This window comes from Carassius gibelio, chromosome B6 (genome assembly GCF_023724105.1).
Source record: "Carassius gibelio isolate Cgi1373 ecotype wild population from Czech Republic chromosome B6, carGib1.2-hapl.c, whole genome shotgun sequence".
Classification (NCBI taxonomy): Eukaryota; Metazoa; Chordata; class Actinopteri; order Cypriniformes; family Cyprinidae; genus Carassius; species Carassius gibelio.
Genome location: NC_068401.1, coordinates 25,445,129 through 25,466,143, shown reverse-complemented (window position 1 = coordinate 25,466,143; position 21,015 = coordinate 25,445,129). Strand labels below are relative to the sequence as shown.

The 21,015-nt window shown below is 37.3% G+C and overlaps 1 protein-coding gene across 2 annotated transcripts; it reads right to left on the bottom strand.

Annotated features, from left to right (window-relative positions):
- Positions 1–3,103: 3,103 nt before the first annotated feature.
- ccdc85al (coiled-coil domain containing 85A, like) lies at positions 3,104–21,000 on the bottom strand. Of its 2 annotated transcripts, XM_052559230.1 has the most exons (5): positions 20,236–21,000; positions 18,150–19,149; positions 8,350–8,407; positions 6,920–6,956; positions 3,104–4,008 (listed from the first exon to the last, which is right to left on the bottom strand). In XM_052559230.1, exons 1-5 carry the CDS (start codon positions 20,470–20,472, stop codon positions 4,003–4,005), a joined length of 1,338 nt encoding a protein of 445 aa, XP_052415190.1. In that variant the 5' UTR covers positions 20,473–21,000; the 3' UTR covers positions 3,104–4,002. The 2 variants fall into 2 exon arrangements, with proteins under 2 accessions (XP_052415190.1, XP_052415191.1); XM_052559231.1 differs by lacking the exon at positions 6,920–6,956.
- Positions 21,001–21,015: the final 15 nt, after the last annotated feature.

Here is a 21,015-nt window from a genome sequence, read left to right as displayed (position 1 = left end):
TTTATAGATTCTGTGCCAGGCTCCATATGCAGATTGAGCAATTGACCTGCTCCGACCTTGTGTAAATGTCCAGACTACACTAGTGCCCTTCCTTGGAGCAATGACAGGTGCCTTCACACTTTTTATTCTCCGTTTCCATTATTCTCTTTTTCTTTATCCATTCACTCAACTGTTATGCAACTTCTTAATTATAATTATAAGCCTCCTACTTTGCAATCATAACTCCTCTACTAGGCTTTTCAACTAATTTATTACACCCCTTCCAAAGAATCAAAACTGTTGTACTCTGCCCCTCCTTCCCTCTCGTCATAACTTTTCTTATGCACCTCCTTCTCTACAGCCATTGACTGCTCAACTACACCTCCTTTTTATTATCTCATTTTCTCAGCTGTACCTCCTTCTGTATTATCATAACTCAGCTGCTTCACCTTCCCTTTTAGAACAATTTCTCCTTCACTGCACCTCCTTCCCTTTAATGATAAGTTATCTTATGCACCTCCTTACCTCCATCCTTCTAATCCTATTTCTTCTACTGCTCTCTTCCCTATAATCATAATTCTTCTATTGCACCTCCTACCCTCTCTTTATCTCTCTCTTTTGTACTTCACCATCTTTTCTATAATCGAAAACCCTCTCACCTCAGCACCTTACCCCCTCTAATCATAACTTCCTTCATAACTCCCTCTTATCCTAATTGTAATCCCCTAGCCTCTAACATAACTCCTCTAACACACTTCCTTCTTTATAGCTATTATTTTTCAACTACACCTCCTCTTTTATAATTAACACCTCTCTGCACTGCACCACCTTCCCTCTAAGCATAACTTGTGTATTGTGCCTCCTCTTTTTTATAACTCCTCAAGTGTACTTCCTTTAATCATTACTGTTCTGCTGCACCTCCTTCCTCTGCAACTCATTATATTCCTTCTCCTTTATAGCCATTACTCCTAAATTACACCTCCTTTTTATCATTAACTCTTCTTATCTGCTGTGCCTCCTCTCTAATCAGAAACCAACTGCTGCACCTCCTTCTTTAAAACAATAACTTCTCTACTATACTTCCTTCCCTCTAATCATAGCTCCGTTTATGCTCCTCCTCCTCTATAGCGTTACTCCACATTTACACTTCCTTCTTTATAATGATTAACTCCTCTGGTGCACCTCTTTCTATCGAATCATATTTCAGCTACTGCACCTACTTCCTTAAAACTATTACTCCTGCATTCTGCCTTTTCTTTTATCACAACTCCACAACTGCCAATATCTTAATCATTACTCCTGCACCTCCTTCCTTCTAAACAAAACTTATTTTGCTCCTCATTCTCTATAACATTACTCCTTAATTACACCTACTTTTTATATCTATGAACTCCGCTATAGCACCTCCTTCTCTCCAATCTTAACACCTGTATTGTGCCTTTGTCTTTTATCATAACTCAGCAGCTGCTCCTTTCCCTCAAATTATAACTATTTTTTTCCCTTTTATAATACCCACTCTACTGCCTTGTCCTTCAGTTGTAAGTCTTATACTGCACATATTTCTCTGCTGCCATAGCTCCTCTTCTCGCCTCCTTCCTTCTAATTTAATTTCTTTCAATGCACCCCTTCCCCTTTAAAAATAATTTCTCTATTACACCTCCTGCCATCTGATCATAATTTCTCTTCCCTATAATCATATAATCTCCTCTCCTCTGTGCATTTAACTTCTTTACTGCACCTCCTTTCAGCAAATTTACACTCCTCTGTTGAACCACCCTCCCTCTAACACAACTTCTCTAACACACCTTCCCTTTAATCATAACTTTTCTGTTCCTTATCCCACTACAGTTCCAATCGCTCAAACTTCCTCGATCAAATTCATCTTTTCTCCACCATTCCTGTGCTCATCTCTGCCATCTCTGCTTACCTACCGCTCTCCTCACTTCTCTAGCATTCACATCTTTCCTTTACTGTACTGCAATGCAGCAGAGCGGATCTGGGCGCAGCTCAGGGAACCTGAGAGAGCAGCCCTCTGTCAGCTCGCCTGCACTGGCAAGGATGCGTCTTAATCACACTGCACTGCCTGCCTCTCCTTTACTCTCCACATCAGGCATACAGTCTACAGTGGATCAGTTTGTTTGAAACTGAAACTGATATTGATTCATAGATAAGTGAATCTGTTGCGCACATCCTTTTCACAGCAGCAGAAAAATCTTCTAGCAAATAAGACTTCTGTATGGTTCTGTATAAATATGTATTATTAAATGAGTGAAAACTCTATTAATTTACTATTGTTTCTGCAGTATATACTATGCACTGTGCATAATAATTAAATAATTACAGTCTCAGTTTGTAAAATGTTTGATTCATGATTTGATTGGGCTAACAGCTTTTAAGACATTTTCAAACAGCTACATTTAAAAATACAATGTAATGAGAATTTTGACTATAGCATGGATACTACTACTTGAAACATTTGTTGTGGCATTTTTTCTTAAGAATAGAAGACAGCATATTATGTGTAGTATTCAGTGGATAGTACACTAGTTTTACATTTCAGACTCAGACCCACAAGGGATTTGATTTTATTTGCAACCTGGGTGCAAGCCACCGTGAATTGCAAACTGAAAAATAAACTCTTAAGAACCTAAAAGAAAGCATCTGCAAAGAACATAAAGGTCTATGCAGCTCTGTAATAAAAGGCCTTTTTAACAGGGATCTTAAAGCACATCACAGTTCTTATTTAAAACAGTGTTTCTGGTGTCAGTAAGAGGATCAGTTGATTTCATCACAAGCAAATGCTCAGAAAAGTAAAATCCGAGTGGAGCCGCCCTGCTTGAGAAATGATGAAGCGGATTGAGGTCGGCCCTGAAGCCCAATCTCAAAACCAAAGCGAAAAGCTTCTAATTTCATGGCTGTATGATATTGTGACAAAATAAAAACAATTGAAAAACAAATCCGATGGTTTCATTAATTTTCTATCATCCTGACATGGCAGAACGAGTCTAATTTACATGAAAACAGACTGAATTAGCAACTTGGGAATCTAGCTGCGCCTGCAGATTGCTGGCTAAAGCTTTGCGCTTTAGTGTTAGTGAAACAAATAATAAATGCCACGCAAGCGTACATAATGAAAATCCTTTAATATTTTGCACATAGATATATTCATATTATTATTGTTATAATAATGACTGTAAGTCAAAAATAATAGTCATTATATGCATATAAAACTAATCCATTAATTTACTATATGTACTATGCTGTATTTTTTGCATATAAAACAACGTGAAGAAACACCTCATTAGCTTATATACAGGAGCTTGGAGGGAAGGAATAATAAATCCAATAAACACACACACATACACACACAGAATCAGTGAAAACACTGATGAGGTTATTCAGTCACTGACAACATGTACAGAGTCCATTCTGCTTTCGTAACACAAACATCTTGCACTGGTGTCAGTCATGTAAAAAACGATCCAAGAGATGGAAAACTAGCAAACATTATACTGATACTCCTTGATAGATGCCTGGATGAAAAATGAGCAATAGAGATATTTCAAATAGCTTTGGTTGAAAAGAAACTGCATAAATAAACATCAAGGACAGGGAAGCACCTTCAGAGAAGCCACAGCGTTGTGTTTCATGTGTCCTATTGCTACTCAGAATGATACAGAGAGACACGATATAGAGAGAGGGACGGCTCGAGTGTTTGATTACCCAAATGAAGTACTGTTAAACATCTGTAAACCACAGGAGATATTTAGATTCTCATAGTCGTGTGTGGGTGTGTCTGTTTCTGTGGTTTGTGCCAGCGTCGTCTTTCACCCCAAAAACATCCTGCGTCTCGCTCCAGTCCCCACTGAAATGATCGCACCAGAGGGTCCACAAAGCGACTTATGTTATGAAAACTCAAAGGGGGTCTGCCTGCGCAGGGATGGAATGCCTGGTGAGAGCTGGGCTCCAGGGGCCCCTGCATCAATCCGAACCTCCAAGCAACAGCGTGGTCAAGAGGAGCCATCAAAACTGTGGAGACACAAATTTCACTTTAGCTGTGGAAGTTTACAGCAATAAAACACCAAAGTAGAATTTTTTGAGTTTTAAAACATCTACATGCTAGTGTACTCTTAAAATTTGGGAAAATAAACTTTTAGCCCATATATGCATTTACAACCTTTTGTTTAAATATTTATGTTCCCATGGTACAAAAAGAAGTACATTTGAGCATACCACACTGTAAAACCGAACAGTGAAATTAATCAAATGAAATTAGTTAATTGCACTCAAATAATAACGAAAGTTCATTGGACTTAATTTAAATAAGTTCTGTTAACTCAAAAATTTGTTGTAGTGAGGTGAACTTAAAATGATTGTGTTTTCTAGTTCCCAGCATGCTTTGCATCAGAAAACAAGGAAAATAAATTTAGAAATTAAGTGTTATTTTGTGTGTTTTTACACAAGATTAACATAGAGGGACATAAGTTAATACATAAATGTTGTGTTATATTAGATTTTACAAAGGTTTATGTTATGTTGGATTTGTAGTGTTACCGTTGTGGTGAAGAGTAGAGCCTGTGGTTAGACTGAGGATGGACAGCAAAAGCCTAATTTTGAGTGTATTTCCCACATTATAGGAGTTGAAAAATAGATATAATTATGAGTGAATTACTCCCTAATTATAAGTTCAGAAATATAATTATTTAAGATAACTCTGAGATAATTTAAGGCAACTGGAATAATTTTTTTTTAAGTTTATGTAAACTTAAAACATTTAAAAACATCACTTAAATGTTTTTGTGTAATCTGTTACAAAATATTTGTTGAGTTCTGTGAACTTATCAGGGTTTACAGTGCATTAAAAATTGTATTTATTACAAAACTAGTATGCTTTTAAAGTCAGTTCACACTGCACCAACAGATGACAACAAACATCGACAGGCATGTTCATCGGGTTTTGTCAGATCAGTTTGTTAGCCCTGTTGGCGTTGGTCAGCACTTGTTTTTTCCGACTGAACATGCTGAAATGGAAGTTTGTTGGGTTGGCTATCAGCACTGGCTGTGACTGTCTGTGCAGTGTGAATTGGTTTTAAAAGGATGAAAAGGACACACAATCACATTTGATTTACAATTAAATTGAATTGTGTTATAATTTACATTTATATTAAGTGTGATTATTTGAACTTAAGTATATTAAGGTCAGTACACTACTTTTTCATAATTATTTCTATTGTCTTTCCACAAGTCCACAGTCGAATCCATTTATAGTAACTAAAATATATTTTAGCTTGGTTAATATTATGAGCACTATGTTGCAAAACCTAACAAATTGGCCTTAAAAAAATATACTTAAGCGCATAGCATTTTCAGATACTTAATTACTTTTACAACTAAATGAAATTGTATCATAACTTACATTTCTTGTGATTAGTTGAACTTAAGGTTGCTCTTTCACCAAAGTACATTAGGGTCTTTCTTTAAGTGCACTACTTTTTCAAAATTATTTCTATTGTCTTTTCAATATGTATAAGTCCACAGTGAACGCATTTTTTGTAACTAAAATATACTTTACCTATACAGTACCTTGTTAATATCATGAGCAGTATGTTGGAAAAACTTGTAAATTGGCCTTAAAAGAATAAACTTAAGTGCATACCATTTTCAGACTCTTAATTACATTTACAATAAAATTAAACTGAATTAAAACTTACATGTATGTGTGATTACTTGAACTTAAGTACATAAGTACTACACTTAAGTACATTAAGGTCTTACTGTAAGTGTACACTTCTTTTTAAGTAATTTTTTTTATAGTTATTTCTATTGTCTATGCAATATGTGTAAGTCCACAGACGAATCATTTATGGTAAAAAACATTCTTTACCTGTACCTGGTTAATATTATGGATATTTTGTTAGAAAAACTAACTAACATCCACCAAAGTGTGTTACTTCTGTGGAACAGTTTTGAATTTAGTGCTTTTCCATCTCTGTTCTTATTGTGTAATTTTTGCTGAAATTTGTACGTCCCATATTTAAATATTATACTATTGTAATGATAAAATTTGAGTTTCACTTAAAATATAGTAACAATAATCAAATTATAATTATACATGCTTTACGTGTGCTTTGATATGTTAGTCAACACCAAAATAAGTGTACAAAGTATTACAAAGTGCACTTTTTAAAAGTGTTAAAGAACAACTGAAAAAAATGTAGTTTTTCAAGTATTATATTATCTGCAAGTACAGTTTTTTAAAACAGACTTTTAAAATTTGAAATACACTACAAGTGCACCTTCAGTACAATTAATAATGCACATGCATCGATTTTTTCCCATCAAATGCCAGCAGCCGATTAGTTTTTACATCTTCAGTAAGAAAAGTAGCTTATTTTAGAGTTGTATACTGTGATGGCCTGTAGGTCTGGCCTGTTTCCTTGTGTCTGGTTTGTTCTTTGTTGCAGGGGGCGTGGCTATCGGTTGTCAGTGAGATTGGGGACACCTGGGCCCAGGTGTTTCACGCCCTTCATAAACCTAGCACTCTCTTTGTTAAGGGAGAGCCCTTCTCACCCGTGCACTAATTGCTTTGTTCATGCAACACGCAACAGTATACGTTCCATTCATCCAAACATGCACCTCATTCTACTGACCTTACTGATGTTCACACTTCACAGTTGTATTATGTTATGTTAGTGGTTGTATCTGTGTTTTTGTTTAGTTAATACATTTCATAATAAATAATAATATATAATAATAAAAATATAATAATACATTTAAAACTGCGTCCTTCTATTTTTGTCATGGCTTTAGAGCCAGGTCATGACAATACTAGCATACTACTCTTGCTATTCCAAATACATCTTATGTCAACACTGGACAGAAATATGTAGAGCGATTTAATGTAGTCTTCACATACATACATGTGTCATCATTTACTAACCTCTGTTTTGTTCTCACCCTGTATAAGTTTCGTTTTTCTGTGAAACAAAACAACAACAAGAACAAAAAAAAAGAGATCTTCAGGAGGGCTTTAGTTATTCATTCAAGTAAAATGGATGGTGATTTATACTGTCAAGCTCCAAAATAGGCTAAAAGCCACCAGAAATGAACTCCATAGGACTTGTGCTCTATATTTCAAGTCTTCTGAAGTGCCTCTATTGTATTTTAAACATATGCAGCATTTTTCAAACTTGCTTTTGTCGACTAAATGCAAGCATAAATAAGACTTGAGAACTCCAGCAAAGGGTTTTTTTGGGAGCTTGACAGTATATATAATATTTGTTTGTTATACAGAGGAAAGGCAATAATACAGGGAGGGGTCTGAACATGAAGGTGAGTAAATGATGACAACATTTATCATTTATTGACAGGTTTTACAAGAGGATTACAGAAATCATCCCTGTATGGCATGGAAGTTGGTGTCTTTAATTACAACAAATTGAAAATCAAGGGGAAAATCATAATCCCTGTGAAATCTTGATGGGATTGGTGAGTAATCCCTAAGGACAAACGTCTGCCTTTCAGCTATTAAATATTAACAAAAACATTTTCTGCCCCTGCTGGGCATCCTTATGAGATCACTGATAGACAGAGTCACCTCTACCATTGTATTCATACACATATGGATGCATATATGCATGGACATGGGGACATGTGAGCTCTGTTTTTAACTATAGTAAGCTGCCTCGCTGTGTTACGTCTCTTTTTGACAGCCCTCTAACTGAAATGAAAATCGAAATGCTCTATAGACAGCAACCCCATTAGGATCAGCCTCAGACAGCACAGTCTGTTCATGCATATTGCACACAAAACTGGAAAGCACTTGGGAAAATCAGATCAGACAGAACTCTGACTGCTTCACAATTTCCGGGAGCCGGGGTGAGCAGGTCAGTCTGCCAGGAAATACAATTCTGTGTACCTACTTAATATAATGAGCATTTTGGTGTCTCTGGATTTGTGGTGGTTAGATTTTTGAAAGATTCTCTTTCTCTGCAACTTGTTTTTTTCTGTAGAACTGTGGAACTATTTCAGTGAGTTTGTTGGTATGTAAATATTTGGTAGAATAATTCAATTTGTAATCACTTAGAACTTTTTTTTTTCATTGATACTTTAAATAAATGATGTTTACATTTGTCATTTTGTCATATTTACAGAAAATCTGCACTTACTGTAGTTTGTTGCAATCCATCAGCAAAGGATAGAATGCTGCCTTAGCTGTTGCTCTTTCTTGTAAGGCAGCATTATTTAGCCGCCTACTGTTTTGAAATAGCTTTCACTTCAGGAGCACACCAGTGATGCCTTAAAATGCTGTCTATGTAGGCAGCTCACTTGGTTTTGGAACAGAGCCGAAGTCATTTGAGCTGAACTCACCTGTCCCAGAGCTTCACGTTCCTGCAGTTGTTGCTGCAACATCCTGCTGATATCAAAGCTGTGAAGATAAAAAAAAAAGACTTTTATGAAGTTGTTGTCCACAGCAGTCGGATATGGAAGAACAAAGCCCATTGATTTTCTCTATAGGGGTTTATGTTTTTAATGCTAGCATATAAATCCACAAAAGACCTTTCAAAGATTGTTAAGCAAAGATGAATTTGGATGAAGTCTGTAGAAGCCATGCTGTTACAAAGAAAAAAAATATTGAGTCTGTAGTAAAAAACAATTTTACAGTTATATTCAGTTTTTGCAGTGCATCAAGGTTGTGGTGTCATTATATATACTGGAAAGTTTCCATTTATGTTTAAGTTTCTTCATGGAACCATACAGTAGATGCCAAAAAAAATCAAGGAACCAAGGACACTGAAAAATGGGGAATTGCTGTTGTCCTTGAGATGACTTATATCAGCTTATTGTCATAATACAGTCCTCAAAAACGGGCACAGAATGAAAAGCATTTAGATCTGGCTTTTCACAGAGGTGTTGGTAAATTTCATTGTGGTTTGTGCACATTAAGGCTGACACCGAGGGTGGTCTGTAGGAAATAAGAGGCTCTTGACATAATTTGTTGCCCTCACAGCGCCTGAGTAGTTATTTTCTCTTTTTAAGGTTTAGTTGCACACTGGAGACCACAGGCAAACCCTCCTGTTTTCCTTCTTTACAGAGCCTGGCGACAACATTTTCTCCTGCATGTCTGCCCAGACTAAACCAACTGTGAACCTGTCTGCTTTTCCCATATGCTGCCCCGTCAAACACACACACAAGCAGACACAGTACCAGTCCTTTGGGCTGAAAAACCTCACTTTGTGGATGGTGTATTTACCAGAGTAAGAGCATATGGTTAAATACAATTCACAGTGTCACTTCTACATTCTCATTCAGACTCTTCTTAAGAGTAGCTACTGACATGCACCTTTCATTGGCAGGCTCATCAAGGCTTAGCCAGTTTTCCTGTACTCTGAACTGTTCAAAGTCATTCGATATTCATTCAGATAGTGATGACACATCCATTCTTCCTGAACTCTCCTCCATTAAGCCGGCATCAGTAGTGCTCTGTTTCATTCACCACTTCTGTTTTTTCATCTCGTTATCATATTTGCTTCAGGCGTGCATGCGCAGTCAGCCATAAAAGATTCATGCCAGGCTGTGGACTTCTAAGAAACACTTTAGGAGGCTTTAGCAGACATCCTGGCCAGTTTATCCGCTAACATTCACAACGTGAAAGCGGATAAAGCCCAGGAACAACCGGGAACGCAGAGCAAAACTGATGTCCTGGAGAGAGATAGACCCTCTGCTTTGATCAAACAGAAGATAATAAGAACGACAAAGAGGTTTTGGACTCTGCTCCACAAATGCTCAAAGGATGATCAAGGATAAGGATCAAATCAATATTTGTTGATGAAACAAATCAAAACCAAGGGTTCCCAGTATCATGCAATCAAGACTTTGTGTCCATTGAAGCACAGTGTACTCAAATCATACTGGATGACATGATCATCAGGCTTTGCTTGACTTGGTATAAAAATTCATCCTATCTGTTTTTTAAATGCATGTTAGAGAAGATATTGTGATTATAATTTACCCATGTTTATGGTAAAAAAAAAAAAATGTTTTATTTGTTTTGGCCTCATAAATATTAATCAAAATGTTATTGGGCCAAAATGTTACAGAGACTTTTGACATATGCAGGACCCCTCCGATCATTTAGTGCACTTATGAACCCATTGCACAGTATACAACAAATCATGATTGACATATAAATGGGAGAAAATATCTGTTGCTACTTCCATTTTATTTTGACTTTAAAGCAAAAAGGGCTACACATTTTTACAAATGACAAATGTGTTCCATTCAATTTTTAAAGTTTGAGAAGAAGAGAGCAAAACTGACCATAAATAGACAATTTGGTTAATTTGCTGAGATTTCCATGACAAAAAATAAGATTATTCTGACAGCTTGTAATGTAAATCAATGTCACGCATAAATACATCAGTTGTCACTCTATATCTGCCAATAATGTATTATCACAATGATATTTAAATGCTTAATTTTATTATCAAAGCTCTGTAGTTTTTTATTGTGAAGGTCAAAACGTATATTACAATGAAGACTGAGAGATGAACAAATAAACTTTAATCAAATGTCTGATATATACTGTAATGCATGATTTTTCTAAAAACTGATGAATATATTCAAAGTGTTCATGTTGAATATTACTGACAGTGTAATAGCAAAAGGTGTTCTACGACCTGAAGGTGAACATTTATACAATTATACTAAAAGGCCTTTAAAAAAATTTTTTTTAAGTATGAAGTCTTTTGGGGTTATTGAATTAATAGATCATTTATGCTGAACATGGCATGATATCAAAATCTCGTTGCATCCTATACCATTAACATTAACAATCATTATACAAGGCTTTACGTTATAATAATGCCCTAAGCATGCGTTTAGCTCTTGAGCTTGAATATTGAAATTGCATTGTGTGGGCTTTTATAATGTCACTGCGCTTCTTGGCTGGTAGCTTATAATGTTCAATTTGCCCTGAGAGCTCATGGGCTGATATTCATGCAATGTGTTGTGACTCGGATCTGTCAGATACAGTCTATCCTGAGAGGGGTCACTGAGGTCAAGATGTGTGATTTCATATTTGTACAAACTTCTGTCAAGATGAATATCTCTTTCACATTCTCCCATCTCTATAACAAATACACAAACACACTGCTACAGCAAATGCACACAGACTTACACATTTCCATCTTTGTAAAACAGGGATTATGGGAGAATGTCCTATATTTTTACAGATCATGGAAATGCTTAAGCTCTGAAAGTGGGGGGGGGGGGGTCACAAAATTCACTAAGAAGAAGAGCTACTTGCTCTATTCTCAGTTATTTAGAATTAATAATTAAAATAAAACAGTTATAAATCGATATAGACATCATAAGGTCAACTTGCACACACTTTTGGAAAAAAAAATATTATTATTATTTTTTTCACCAATGTGGACATTTGCTTGCAATCTATTTGTACCGTCATTTTTATTATTCAAAAGGCATAATTCCAAGTAGTTTCATAAATACTTGCCTATAAAAGCACAGATGTTGTCTTAGTTAATCATTTTCATACATCTGCACTTCTAATGACCCTAATTCTGCATGTTCTCCAAACATTAGCCTCTGCAGAGGAAATATGTCATTTGTAACCAGATCAGATTTTGCTCCATTCTTGGGACTTTAGCAATATATGCAGCAAAAAATGCATGAAAAATGACAATGGGTCTCATTCACTAATTTTTGCGTACAATTTTCTTATTTATACGCACATTTGAACTTCTCACGATAACTTTCCGCCTAATTCACAACACGTGCGTACGCACATGAGCTTGTTCTTAAGCTCGTTCTTCTGTTAGTGAATTTGGAGTCTTCTAAATGAGCGCCCGCGTGCACGAGGTCAGTAATTAGCATAATTCACGCCCAAACCAGCTCCATATAGGAGGGCTTTCCACAACGAGGCACTTGTACAGAGAAAGACAATTATGGCACCGAAACAAAAAAACAAAGAAAAATAACTTTAACGATAATGAACGTGAGGTTTTGCTGTCGGAGGTGGAAGCCAGGAAAAATTATTTGTTATTTAAAAGTGTATCCACTGGCATAACGGGCACAGGTAAAAAGGAAGCAAGGGTTAAACACAGGCTTGGAGATAAGGTGGTATAGGGTGAGAGTGGTTGGTGATGTGGCTTAGGTGTGGTTCCAGTGAGTTGAATAAATCAATGAGGACTTCTCTGGGCAACCTAAAGCGACTGAACAGCCATTCGTCACTCTCCGCGAACATATCTGTGCGCTCTCTAAAGACGCGCTCTGTCCTTAGAGCACGCACCGCGATGTCTTCAAGCAGTACCAAGTGTGCCATGCCTACATGCCATGATTATTGTGTACGTGTGGTATAAGTTGTTTAATCTTTTCGTACATTTAGAATACATTTTAGTACGAAAGTTTTTGATGAATCATGATTTATTCGTGAAAACGTCCGTACGCACATTTCACGCAAAAATCTGTGCCTACGCATATTTAGTGAATGAGACTCAATGTTTGCCATACGCTTTAATTTCTTGTTGTTGTAGCATAACAACTGTGCAGAAAAATAATCTGTGAAATTAAAGATTAACCAAAATCTAATTTCTGAGATGTAAAGCCCTTAGACTCGGCGAAAATAAATAAAAAGAAAAGATGTTTCAGCGACCGTGGAAATTCTCTCTGAATGCTAATTATTTTGTCTGTTCAATTTTGCTGGTTGTGTGATTCAAGTAAAAAGAGCTGAAATTGCTTACAGCACTTTTAAACACACTAAAATAATGTCATATACTGTATCATCCAAAGAATAGCCACAATGGACCTCTCAGAACATGCAAACTGAAGGTCATTGCCTAATGAAGCTCACAGCACATTCATGCATCTCACGACTGTGTTAAACCATATCCCTTCAGACAGAGTCACGTTCAGTTCAGATTTAGTTTTCTTAATCACACACATAACTTATTATTTTCATATTAAACACAAAAACAACAGGATTTTACTGTGTGCTACTGCTGAAATACATGGAAATAGGAAACCTGTCAGAAAACAGTTGTTTTTGCAGCTATGCATGGTGCAAAAACACGTGGAGATGCAAAGCAGGGTTTTTTTTTTTTTTTGAGAAATGTACAATCCTCACACAAAGCCATGACTCAGCAATCTGAGCTGAGCCCGCCGTGACAATCCATTAGAGGCCCATGACTAAGAGCTCACTGTAATATTCTTTCCCAGGGAAAAAAAACACTCAAATATGGTGCACAGGGGAAGAATTATAGGACGTTTTATAACTTGCCAGATCCTGTTTTTGTTAAAACCTTAACCTTAAACCTGGCCACTGCCTAAATGTAAGCCTATTACTCTCTATAACATTTTTGAGCATCAGTTAAACAATGCTAAAGAAGACAAGGAGCCCATATATATCATTCAATAAATTTCACATGCGAGTCAGTTCCTTTTTTAGTTTTTTCACCTTTATATAAAATAATATTTACATATTTTTGCATCTTAGATTTGTAAATTAAATTTCTATTGTACACAGTTGATGTTATTGCCTAATTATTTTTATATTTTTACAACCAAAGTCATTGGTGTCAATTCAACTGAAAATAAAATAGAATAAATGCAACCTTTAATAATAACTTGTTAAAGAGTATAAACTGTACTAAAATAAAATATAATGTAACCTTTACTAAAATTATTTAAATTAAATAAAACAAAAATGTAAACTTCACTATACAATAATTTGTTAAAAGTGTAAACTGTACTAATTATACTAACTGTATAATTTGTTAAAAGTGTAAAACAAATTATAAAATAAAATAATACAAATGCAACCTTCCCTATACAATATATTTGTAATTTTAACTTAAAGAAATATGTAAAAAAAAAAAAAATGGAACCATTATACAGTAAAATTACAAAATTAAAATTGTATTACTAAAATAAAATAAAATAAAATTACTTTAGTTTTTTTTTTAAATGTAACTTTTATTATAAAGGGTGTAAACTTTGCTAAATGAAATGAAATGAAATGAAATGAAATTAGCAAGGGCTTGAGTGTTTACCTGATTATTCAGCAGGACACCTGTAAGACTGTTAGTGGAAGTGGGGGAAAGGTCTTTGCCTACTGTATGTGTGGAGGTAAACATTAAGAAAGCCGTCAGCTTCTGGGCTAAATTTAGAGCCGGAGTCAGAGGGGGCTATCTCCCAAGATCACATAGGAGCACACACAATATTCAGGCTCAAACTAACACACTCCCATTTCAGATACAGGTCTGCCTAAACCACAGGCTTCCCTGGAGACTGAGAGTTTGAGACTGAAGAGGTCTGACTTCTGTATTATCAGGAGTTGTGTAATGGCCGCTTTGTCTCCTCTTTAAAAGCCTCGCTCTTATCTGAATTATTAGGAAGGTCTGAGATTTGCCAGAGTTTGAACTGAAGTGAAAGTAGCTGAGAAAGAAATCTCACATGCATAAGAGTTTCAAAAGTTTTAAGCAGAAAAGCTAAAACAAGCACACTGATGTAATTCAACATGCTAGAAAACATGATCATGTCACTGAGTTTATGAGAGAAGCAGCGATGTCAGCTTCAAATGATTTCAAATTCAAATTTATTTCACAATCACTCCATGCTATTGTATGGCTTCTGGGTCACATGGAATACTTTTATGATTTTTATTTTTTATGGTGCTTAGTTTGCAAAGCTCACTACAGCTGGATGGAAAAGATTGAATACTGTATTATTAAAAATGTTCCACAGAAGAGACAGGACGGGTCTGGCATGACATGTTGGTGAGTAAATGATGACAGAACTTTCATTCTTGGGTGAACCGGTCCTTTAACCTTGCTCTGTTTAAAAACAAACACTCTGGTCCCTCCATCTGTTCATTGTGCGGGGTCAGCAAAAAAATATAAATACAAATCTGAGCCAAGCGATAGAGAGAGAAACAAAGAATGGAGCACCCATTTTTCTCTGCCTATAAAACAATGCCCTCATTTAAATGTTCAGACTTTTCAAGTCATCAGAATATTGACAGATGCTGCCAAATACTGCCTGTATGGAAACAGCTTTCATGTGAAATCCAAAACCAGCGACCAAATTTCCAGCATGAGCCGACAGCATTAGCTACTGTACAACGTGATTCCCATGCAAAGTCCAAATAAAGCCGCCCTGCGTCTTACCCAGAAAAAAGGTTAGCAGCAGGATGGCATATAGATTAGTTTAGATGAGGTCAAGAGGGGCTTGTTTTCATGCAGGATTTCAGCGAAAAACGCAGAGGGATTGTCTTGTGACGCTGTTATTTAGATGCTCATTTATCTGAACTTTGTTGGCTGAAGTCACTGTGATGTTTATGATCATGTGCTCTGGCTTTTTGAATAATAGCTGCATGCTAAGAAAGCAGAAAAATAATAATTCTCTGAAAACCTCTTACAGGATCATCCAGAGCTACGCACAAGTTTAATTCCCACAACAAATACTACGTTTATGATTTGTACCGACTGCACACACTGCAACACACTCCATTTGAATTAATAGCTACATAATGCAATGTCAATATGGTAAAGACTTCCATCATGCCGGTCTGGAAATAGACATACAAAGCTCTTATGTCACAAACTGTGATATAATCCTGGTTAAACTGTGATATGACAGTAATATAACTTAAAAATGCAGTTTACTACAAAATAAATAAATAGCATTGGCTGTTTAGGCACCATGACCGCAACAGTAAATGCTGACAATACTGATCGATTCTCTGTAAAACCAACAAATACAGATGCCAGAACAATGTTTTTCAAAATATCTTATTTAGTTTGGTGGGAAAATGTTTATAGGTTTTCTTTTTTGTAGTGTACTACCCCTTTAAAACCAATACTTTCCACACACTCTATTAGATCATCAACACTGCAAAGCATTTCAGAGCTGCATTAGGGTCGCTCAGAGGAAGATATGGATGATGTGGAAGTGTTACAGGGTCAGTGGACGTGTGGTTTTTCCTTTGGGACCAACACCAGAAGAGACTGTGACAGTGACAAATGTCTACAGCAGCATTACAGACACGTAGGACAATGCTGAAACCACAGTATCCAACAACAACAGTCATCTTGTTAGCAATTACCTTTTATTGTTAGTGCTGAGCTGAAAGCCATTCTTGTGGTTCTTTGCCAGTTGTAAAGCTAATATCTTTCAACAACTATTATCGATTTCATTTTGACAGTGAGAGAATGTTATTTCGTCACCAGGAAGGTGCTACCGTAAACGTAACAAATAAATCTTATCTGATATGAGGGAAGCTAATGTAACTGTAGAGAGTCAGCTAAAGAAGTTCTTCTGTATTTTGAGTTATTTAAATATGGACATCAATCTGCTCTTTCTTGGTCCTTATTTCACCTTAAGGGGGCATTTCTTGAAGCTAATGAATGCAAAGTGAGTCACATCTTTCACCTTGAGGTGAGTGTTTTATGGACGGTGTGAACTATGGGCTACTCAGCATGTTCTCCTGTAGAAATCGTTATCTGCAGCTGTGGGATATGCACATAGCTGCCTAGCGCCTTTGATTTGAACCATTTCTCTAGTGTGTGTTTGTGTGTGTTTATTTAAAATCATGAGATTTTGAACAGTCAGCACATCTTTTCTCTCACAAGCTAGCAATTTCATAAAGTACTTACATAAAGCAGCAGAAAGACAAAACTTAGAGTTATGTCTGAATATGTCAACTTCCCTGCTATATAAATGCTACATTTTACTATTCCATGACGCTGAAGAAGAAAAGTTGTGAATGGCAGTGAAACGACACATGACAAAGCCAATATGGCGGATGTAGAAGTCCCAATTACATTCTTACTGCACACATATGTAGAACATACTTTTTTAACAGACTAAGAAAGTTCTTCAGGTGTACTCAGTGTGTGATTTTAAATGAAGCATATGATTTATCATTTCACCTATTATGTGTGTGCATGCATGCTGAAGTATTGGTCCTGCATTAGCATGATCTTTGTGATGGTTTTTGCTAATGTAAATTCAATGGTTTTTAATACATGGTATTCCATAGTATTCTCTATAGAGGACCTCTTAGTACCAAACCACGCTATTGTACATTTTTAGTACTAGTACTAGATATGTGCATTTCTTAAATGAGGCAAAATAGGACACTGTCTGTATGGTAACATCTAACGCAGTGTCCAGTTGTTTAGATTTGATACTCATTGATACCAGGCATAGGTCTGGTGTCTCTGGAGAAATAATTAACTGTGTTTCAAGATGGATGAGCCAATCGTGAGTAACTTCAGCAGAGTCCATTGCAATCTGCCTGTGGGTGGCAGGTTAGTCTGAAGAAAACTGCAAAGACCTCGACATCAGCAATCATTAGAGATCAGGGTTATGATGCCTTCACCTGATATTGCAGTTATCGGAAATTGGAAATTGGACATTAATGGCCTCAGGAGCCATATTTATGATTGGGAAACTCAAGAGTTTCAGAGCTGAGCGGGCCATAAACTTAAAACATGGCGGAGGAGAAAACCAAATGTGTAAATAACTGTATGATGCATATTATGTATATTTTACACAGCATTTATAACATTTATTTGACACTATATTGCTAGATTAGGGTGTACAGTCCTGCTTCTAGACGTCTTATGTCCTGCAGAGTTGAACTCCAACCTGGCCAAACACCAGATGTATCTAATAATCTTGATTAGCTTTTTCAGGCTGTTTCAGATGTAAACTCTGCAGGATAGTGCCAGGAACAGAATGGGTAATGTTTATATGGTTGCCAATGAATGGGATGCTACACTGTACTCATTGTTGGATACTGGCTAAATATCTTCTATATATATATATATATATGGCTTTAATAAGATTTCCCCAAGAAATAGGCAAGAATAATTTTGCCATACTCCATAATTCCTTTTCTTTCCAACAACAAAGCACTTGAACGTGACAATGTCAATATCAAAAAATGGAAACGTGCACATTTTTTGATCAGAGCTCTTAAAGATCTGTTTCTCATTTTACCATTTATCAGATCATATTTTTTGTGTATTAGCTAATACTAAACTGGTGAACATGGGATAAAAATTGAGAAAGGAGATATATTTCTCCGGCATAAAAGCACACCTTCAGTGATTTCAAATATGTGCAATTTTGCAAGTCAGACCCACCATTCACGCCATTGTAAAGGCTCCGATGGTGTGGCGACAGCTCTTCTCCTGCCAATCTCCGAGGTGACATCTCTCTACCAGGGCTGCCAAACTTCCCATGTTCAGGGCTCATGCTGTACTGGTGCCTCAGCATCTCAGGACTACTTCCTCCCAGCTTGCTTTTGTCATGGTGGAGCTCTGATGTTCCTAGCAGCAGGTGTCTAGCTTCTGGACTCCCAGGCCCACTTCCTAAGCTGCCCCTGTGCCTCTGGATGTAGAGCTCAGGATTCATGGGTTGTCCTGTAGCCAGATGGTGCTTCGGATGAGTCTCCGGACTCCGGTGGCCCAGGGATCGACTGTACTTTTCTGGACTAAGCCCTCTAATCAGCCGATGGTCAGGGACAGATATGGAGCCACAGCGTGGTCGGCAGGGCTGGGGCAGTATGAAGGGATACTCCAGGCTGGTGCTTCTGTGTCGGACGGGAGGGTCAGGACTGGAGATCTCCACCCGTTCTCCTTCCCCTCTTTTCCCAGGACGAGCCTTCTGGATCTCTGGGCTTTTATTCCCAATTCCACCACTAGACGGCGGCTGTGGCTGCTTATGGTGTGGATGCTCAGAGCTGTCAGCGCTTCCAGCACTAGAAGTACTGCTTCCGTCCCCCACGTCCCGCATCAAGCTGGGTACCAAAAGCCCACTCTGGCTATCAATGGAGTTACGACACCCAATGGACCCCGTCCCACTTTGGCCTCCTTCCCTTCCACTGCCTCCTTTCTCCTCGTCTATCAGCAGACAAAGTTCCCTAAGCTCCAGGTTCTCCCGAATGACCTCATCCTGCTTGCGCTCCAGTTCTGTCAGTTTCTGAAGATAAAGTGCCACCTCCTTACGCATAACGCTGGCACTGAAGCGACCCAGACGCTGCCACTCACGCGACACCCGCTTGCCCTTTTGCCGGTCATCGTCCAGAAAACAGCACAGGTCTCGCAGTTCCCGATTGTCATCCTGCAGCTTCTGGTTTACCTCCTTCACCACAATTGGGAAAACAAAATATACAAAATGTGTTTACATATTTTAAAATGTTGCTATTCTTGAGGCCATACAAACTATATCATATAATTTATTTGATTTAATAATTCATTATGAGACTAAAGTCTAGTTAAAAGGGGTTGTTCAAGCAGAGCTCTCATGCATTTCTAACACTGATCCAAAATAGAACAGTCTAAAACTATGATTTTCTTGTATGTGCCACATTTGACAAAAAACTCTGCTTGTCCATTGAAGCAACAGCTCACCTGACACACATGAGAGCCAAATGGATTTGGCATCAATGTTACCAAACTCTGCATGACACATGATGATTGAACATGACATTAAGATTGAAGAGCTTCAAAATATTTGCAGTGAACGTCAACTAAGCTATATTGCATGGCTTCAAAAAAAAACTTGCAAGTGTCATATGGACTATTTTTATGGAACTTGACAGATGTGGTCATTGTCTTAATATGACATAAAGCTGAAATTAAAAAAAATAATAATAAAGAATTTTTTAAAATAATCTGTTCCTTTTTAGACACCTTCGACAACACTGTGAATTTTTTTATGAATGTTTATTTATATGTAACATTCATGGTTAAAAATTGTGAAATGCTCACATTCATTCACAATGGATGTTTTACCAGCAGTTCAAACATAAATAAAAAATATAAATTATTGATTATAAATTATAAATATATATATATATATATATATATATATATATATATATATATATATATATATATATATATATAATACACACATATATGTGTGTGTGTGTGTGTGTGTGTGTGTGTGTGTGTGTGTGTGTGTATTATATATATATATATATATATATATATATATATATATATATATATATATATATATATATATATAATAATAAACTAAGGTACTTTGCTTATATCAGTGTTAAGTAATTTTCTTTCTTTTTTTCCAGAAGCTTTTCGTTTTAATCAAAAGAAAAGCATATAATGCAGCAAGAAAATTTTCAGTGCGTTGTTCTCAAAAGAAGAATGATGTGCACCTAGGTGCTTGTGGCACATCCTCAGAGAGCGCAGGTGTGTTACTCACCTTCAGCCCCCGGATCTCGTTCAGATGCAGCTGGAGGCTGCGGTTCACCTCCCGAATCAGATTACTGTGATCCAGAATGACGGTCATTTTATCGGCTTCGGACCTTCGGAGTCGCTGCACCAGCTCCTCTTTGCTCCATTGGAGGAGCTCTTCATCCGTGAGGTTGGAGATGTCTTCTGCTGGACTTTCATGCGCCTTGGATCCAGGCTGTGCTTGTACAGATTGTGCTTTCTCCATCAGGAGTGGCGAGCTGCTGCTGTGATACCAGGTGCTGATCAAATATTAATGATGCAGGCAGCATCCGCTGTGTTAGGAGGAGTCAGGAAGACAGAGGATGCATCGTGGAGTGATGCCCGTATCCGATGCCCTCAGAGTGGGAGTCGCCTCGAGTTTTCCCAGAGCAACAGCTGATGCAGCTGACGATTAGAAAGAAGGGGCGGCATACAGAACACGTCCGCCCAGATTATTCAGCATCGACCCCCATTCATAGTTCTTGTAAGTTTGGGAAAGTGACGGTACAGGATAGCCGACGAGATATGGGTGATTTCAGGCGGCCCGATGCGCTCGCCTCCGTCCGCCTCTGTGCGCTCCAGCATCCTCGTGGAGATGGAGGAGGAGAGACGGCAGCATCCGCAGCCAGAGCTCCGGAGAAATGAGCGTGACTGCAGCGACCGAGTAAACTCTCTCTCTCTGTGTGTGTGTGTGTGTATGTCTCCCTCTGCTTGTGTGTCGTACATGTTTGTGTGTGTGTGTGAGTTGCCAAGAGGTGATGCTGCTAAA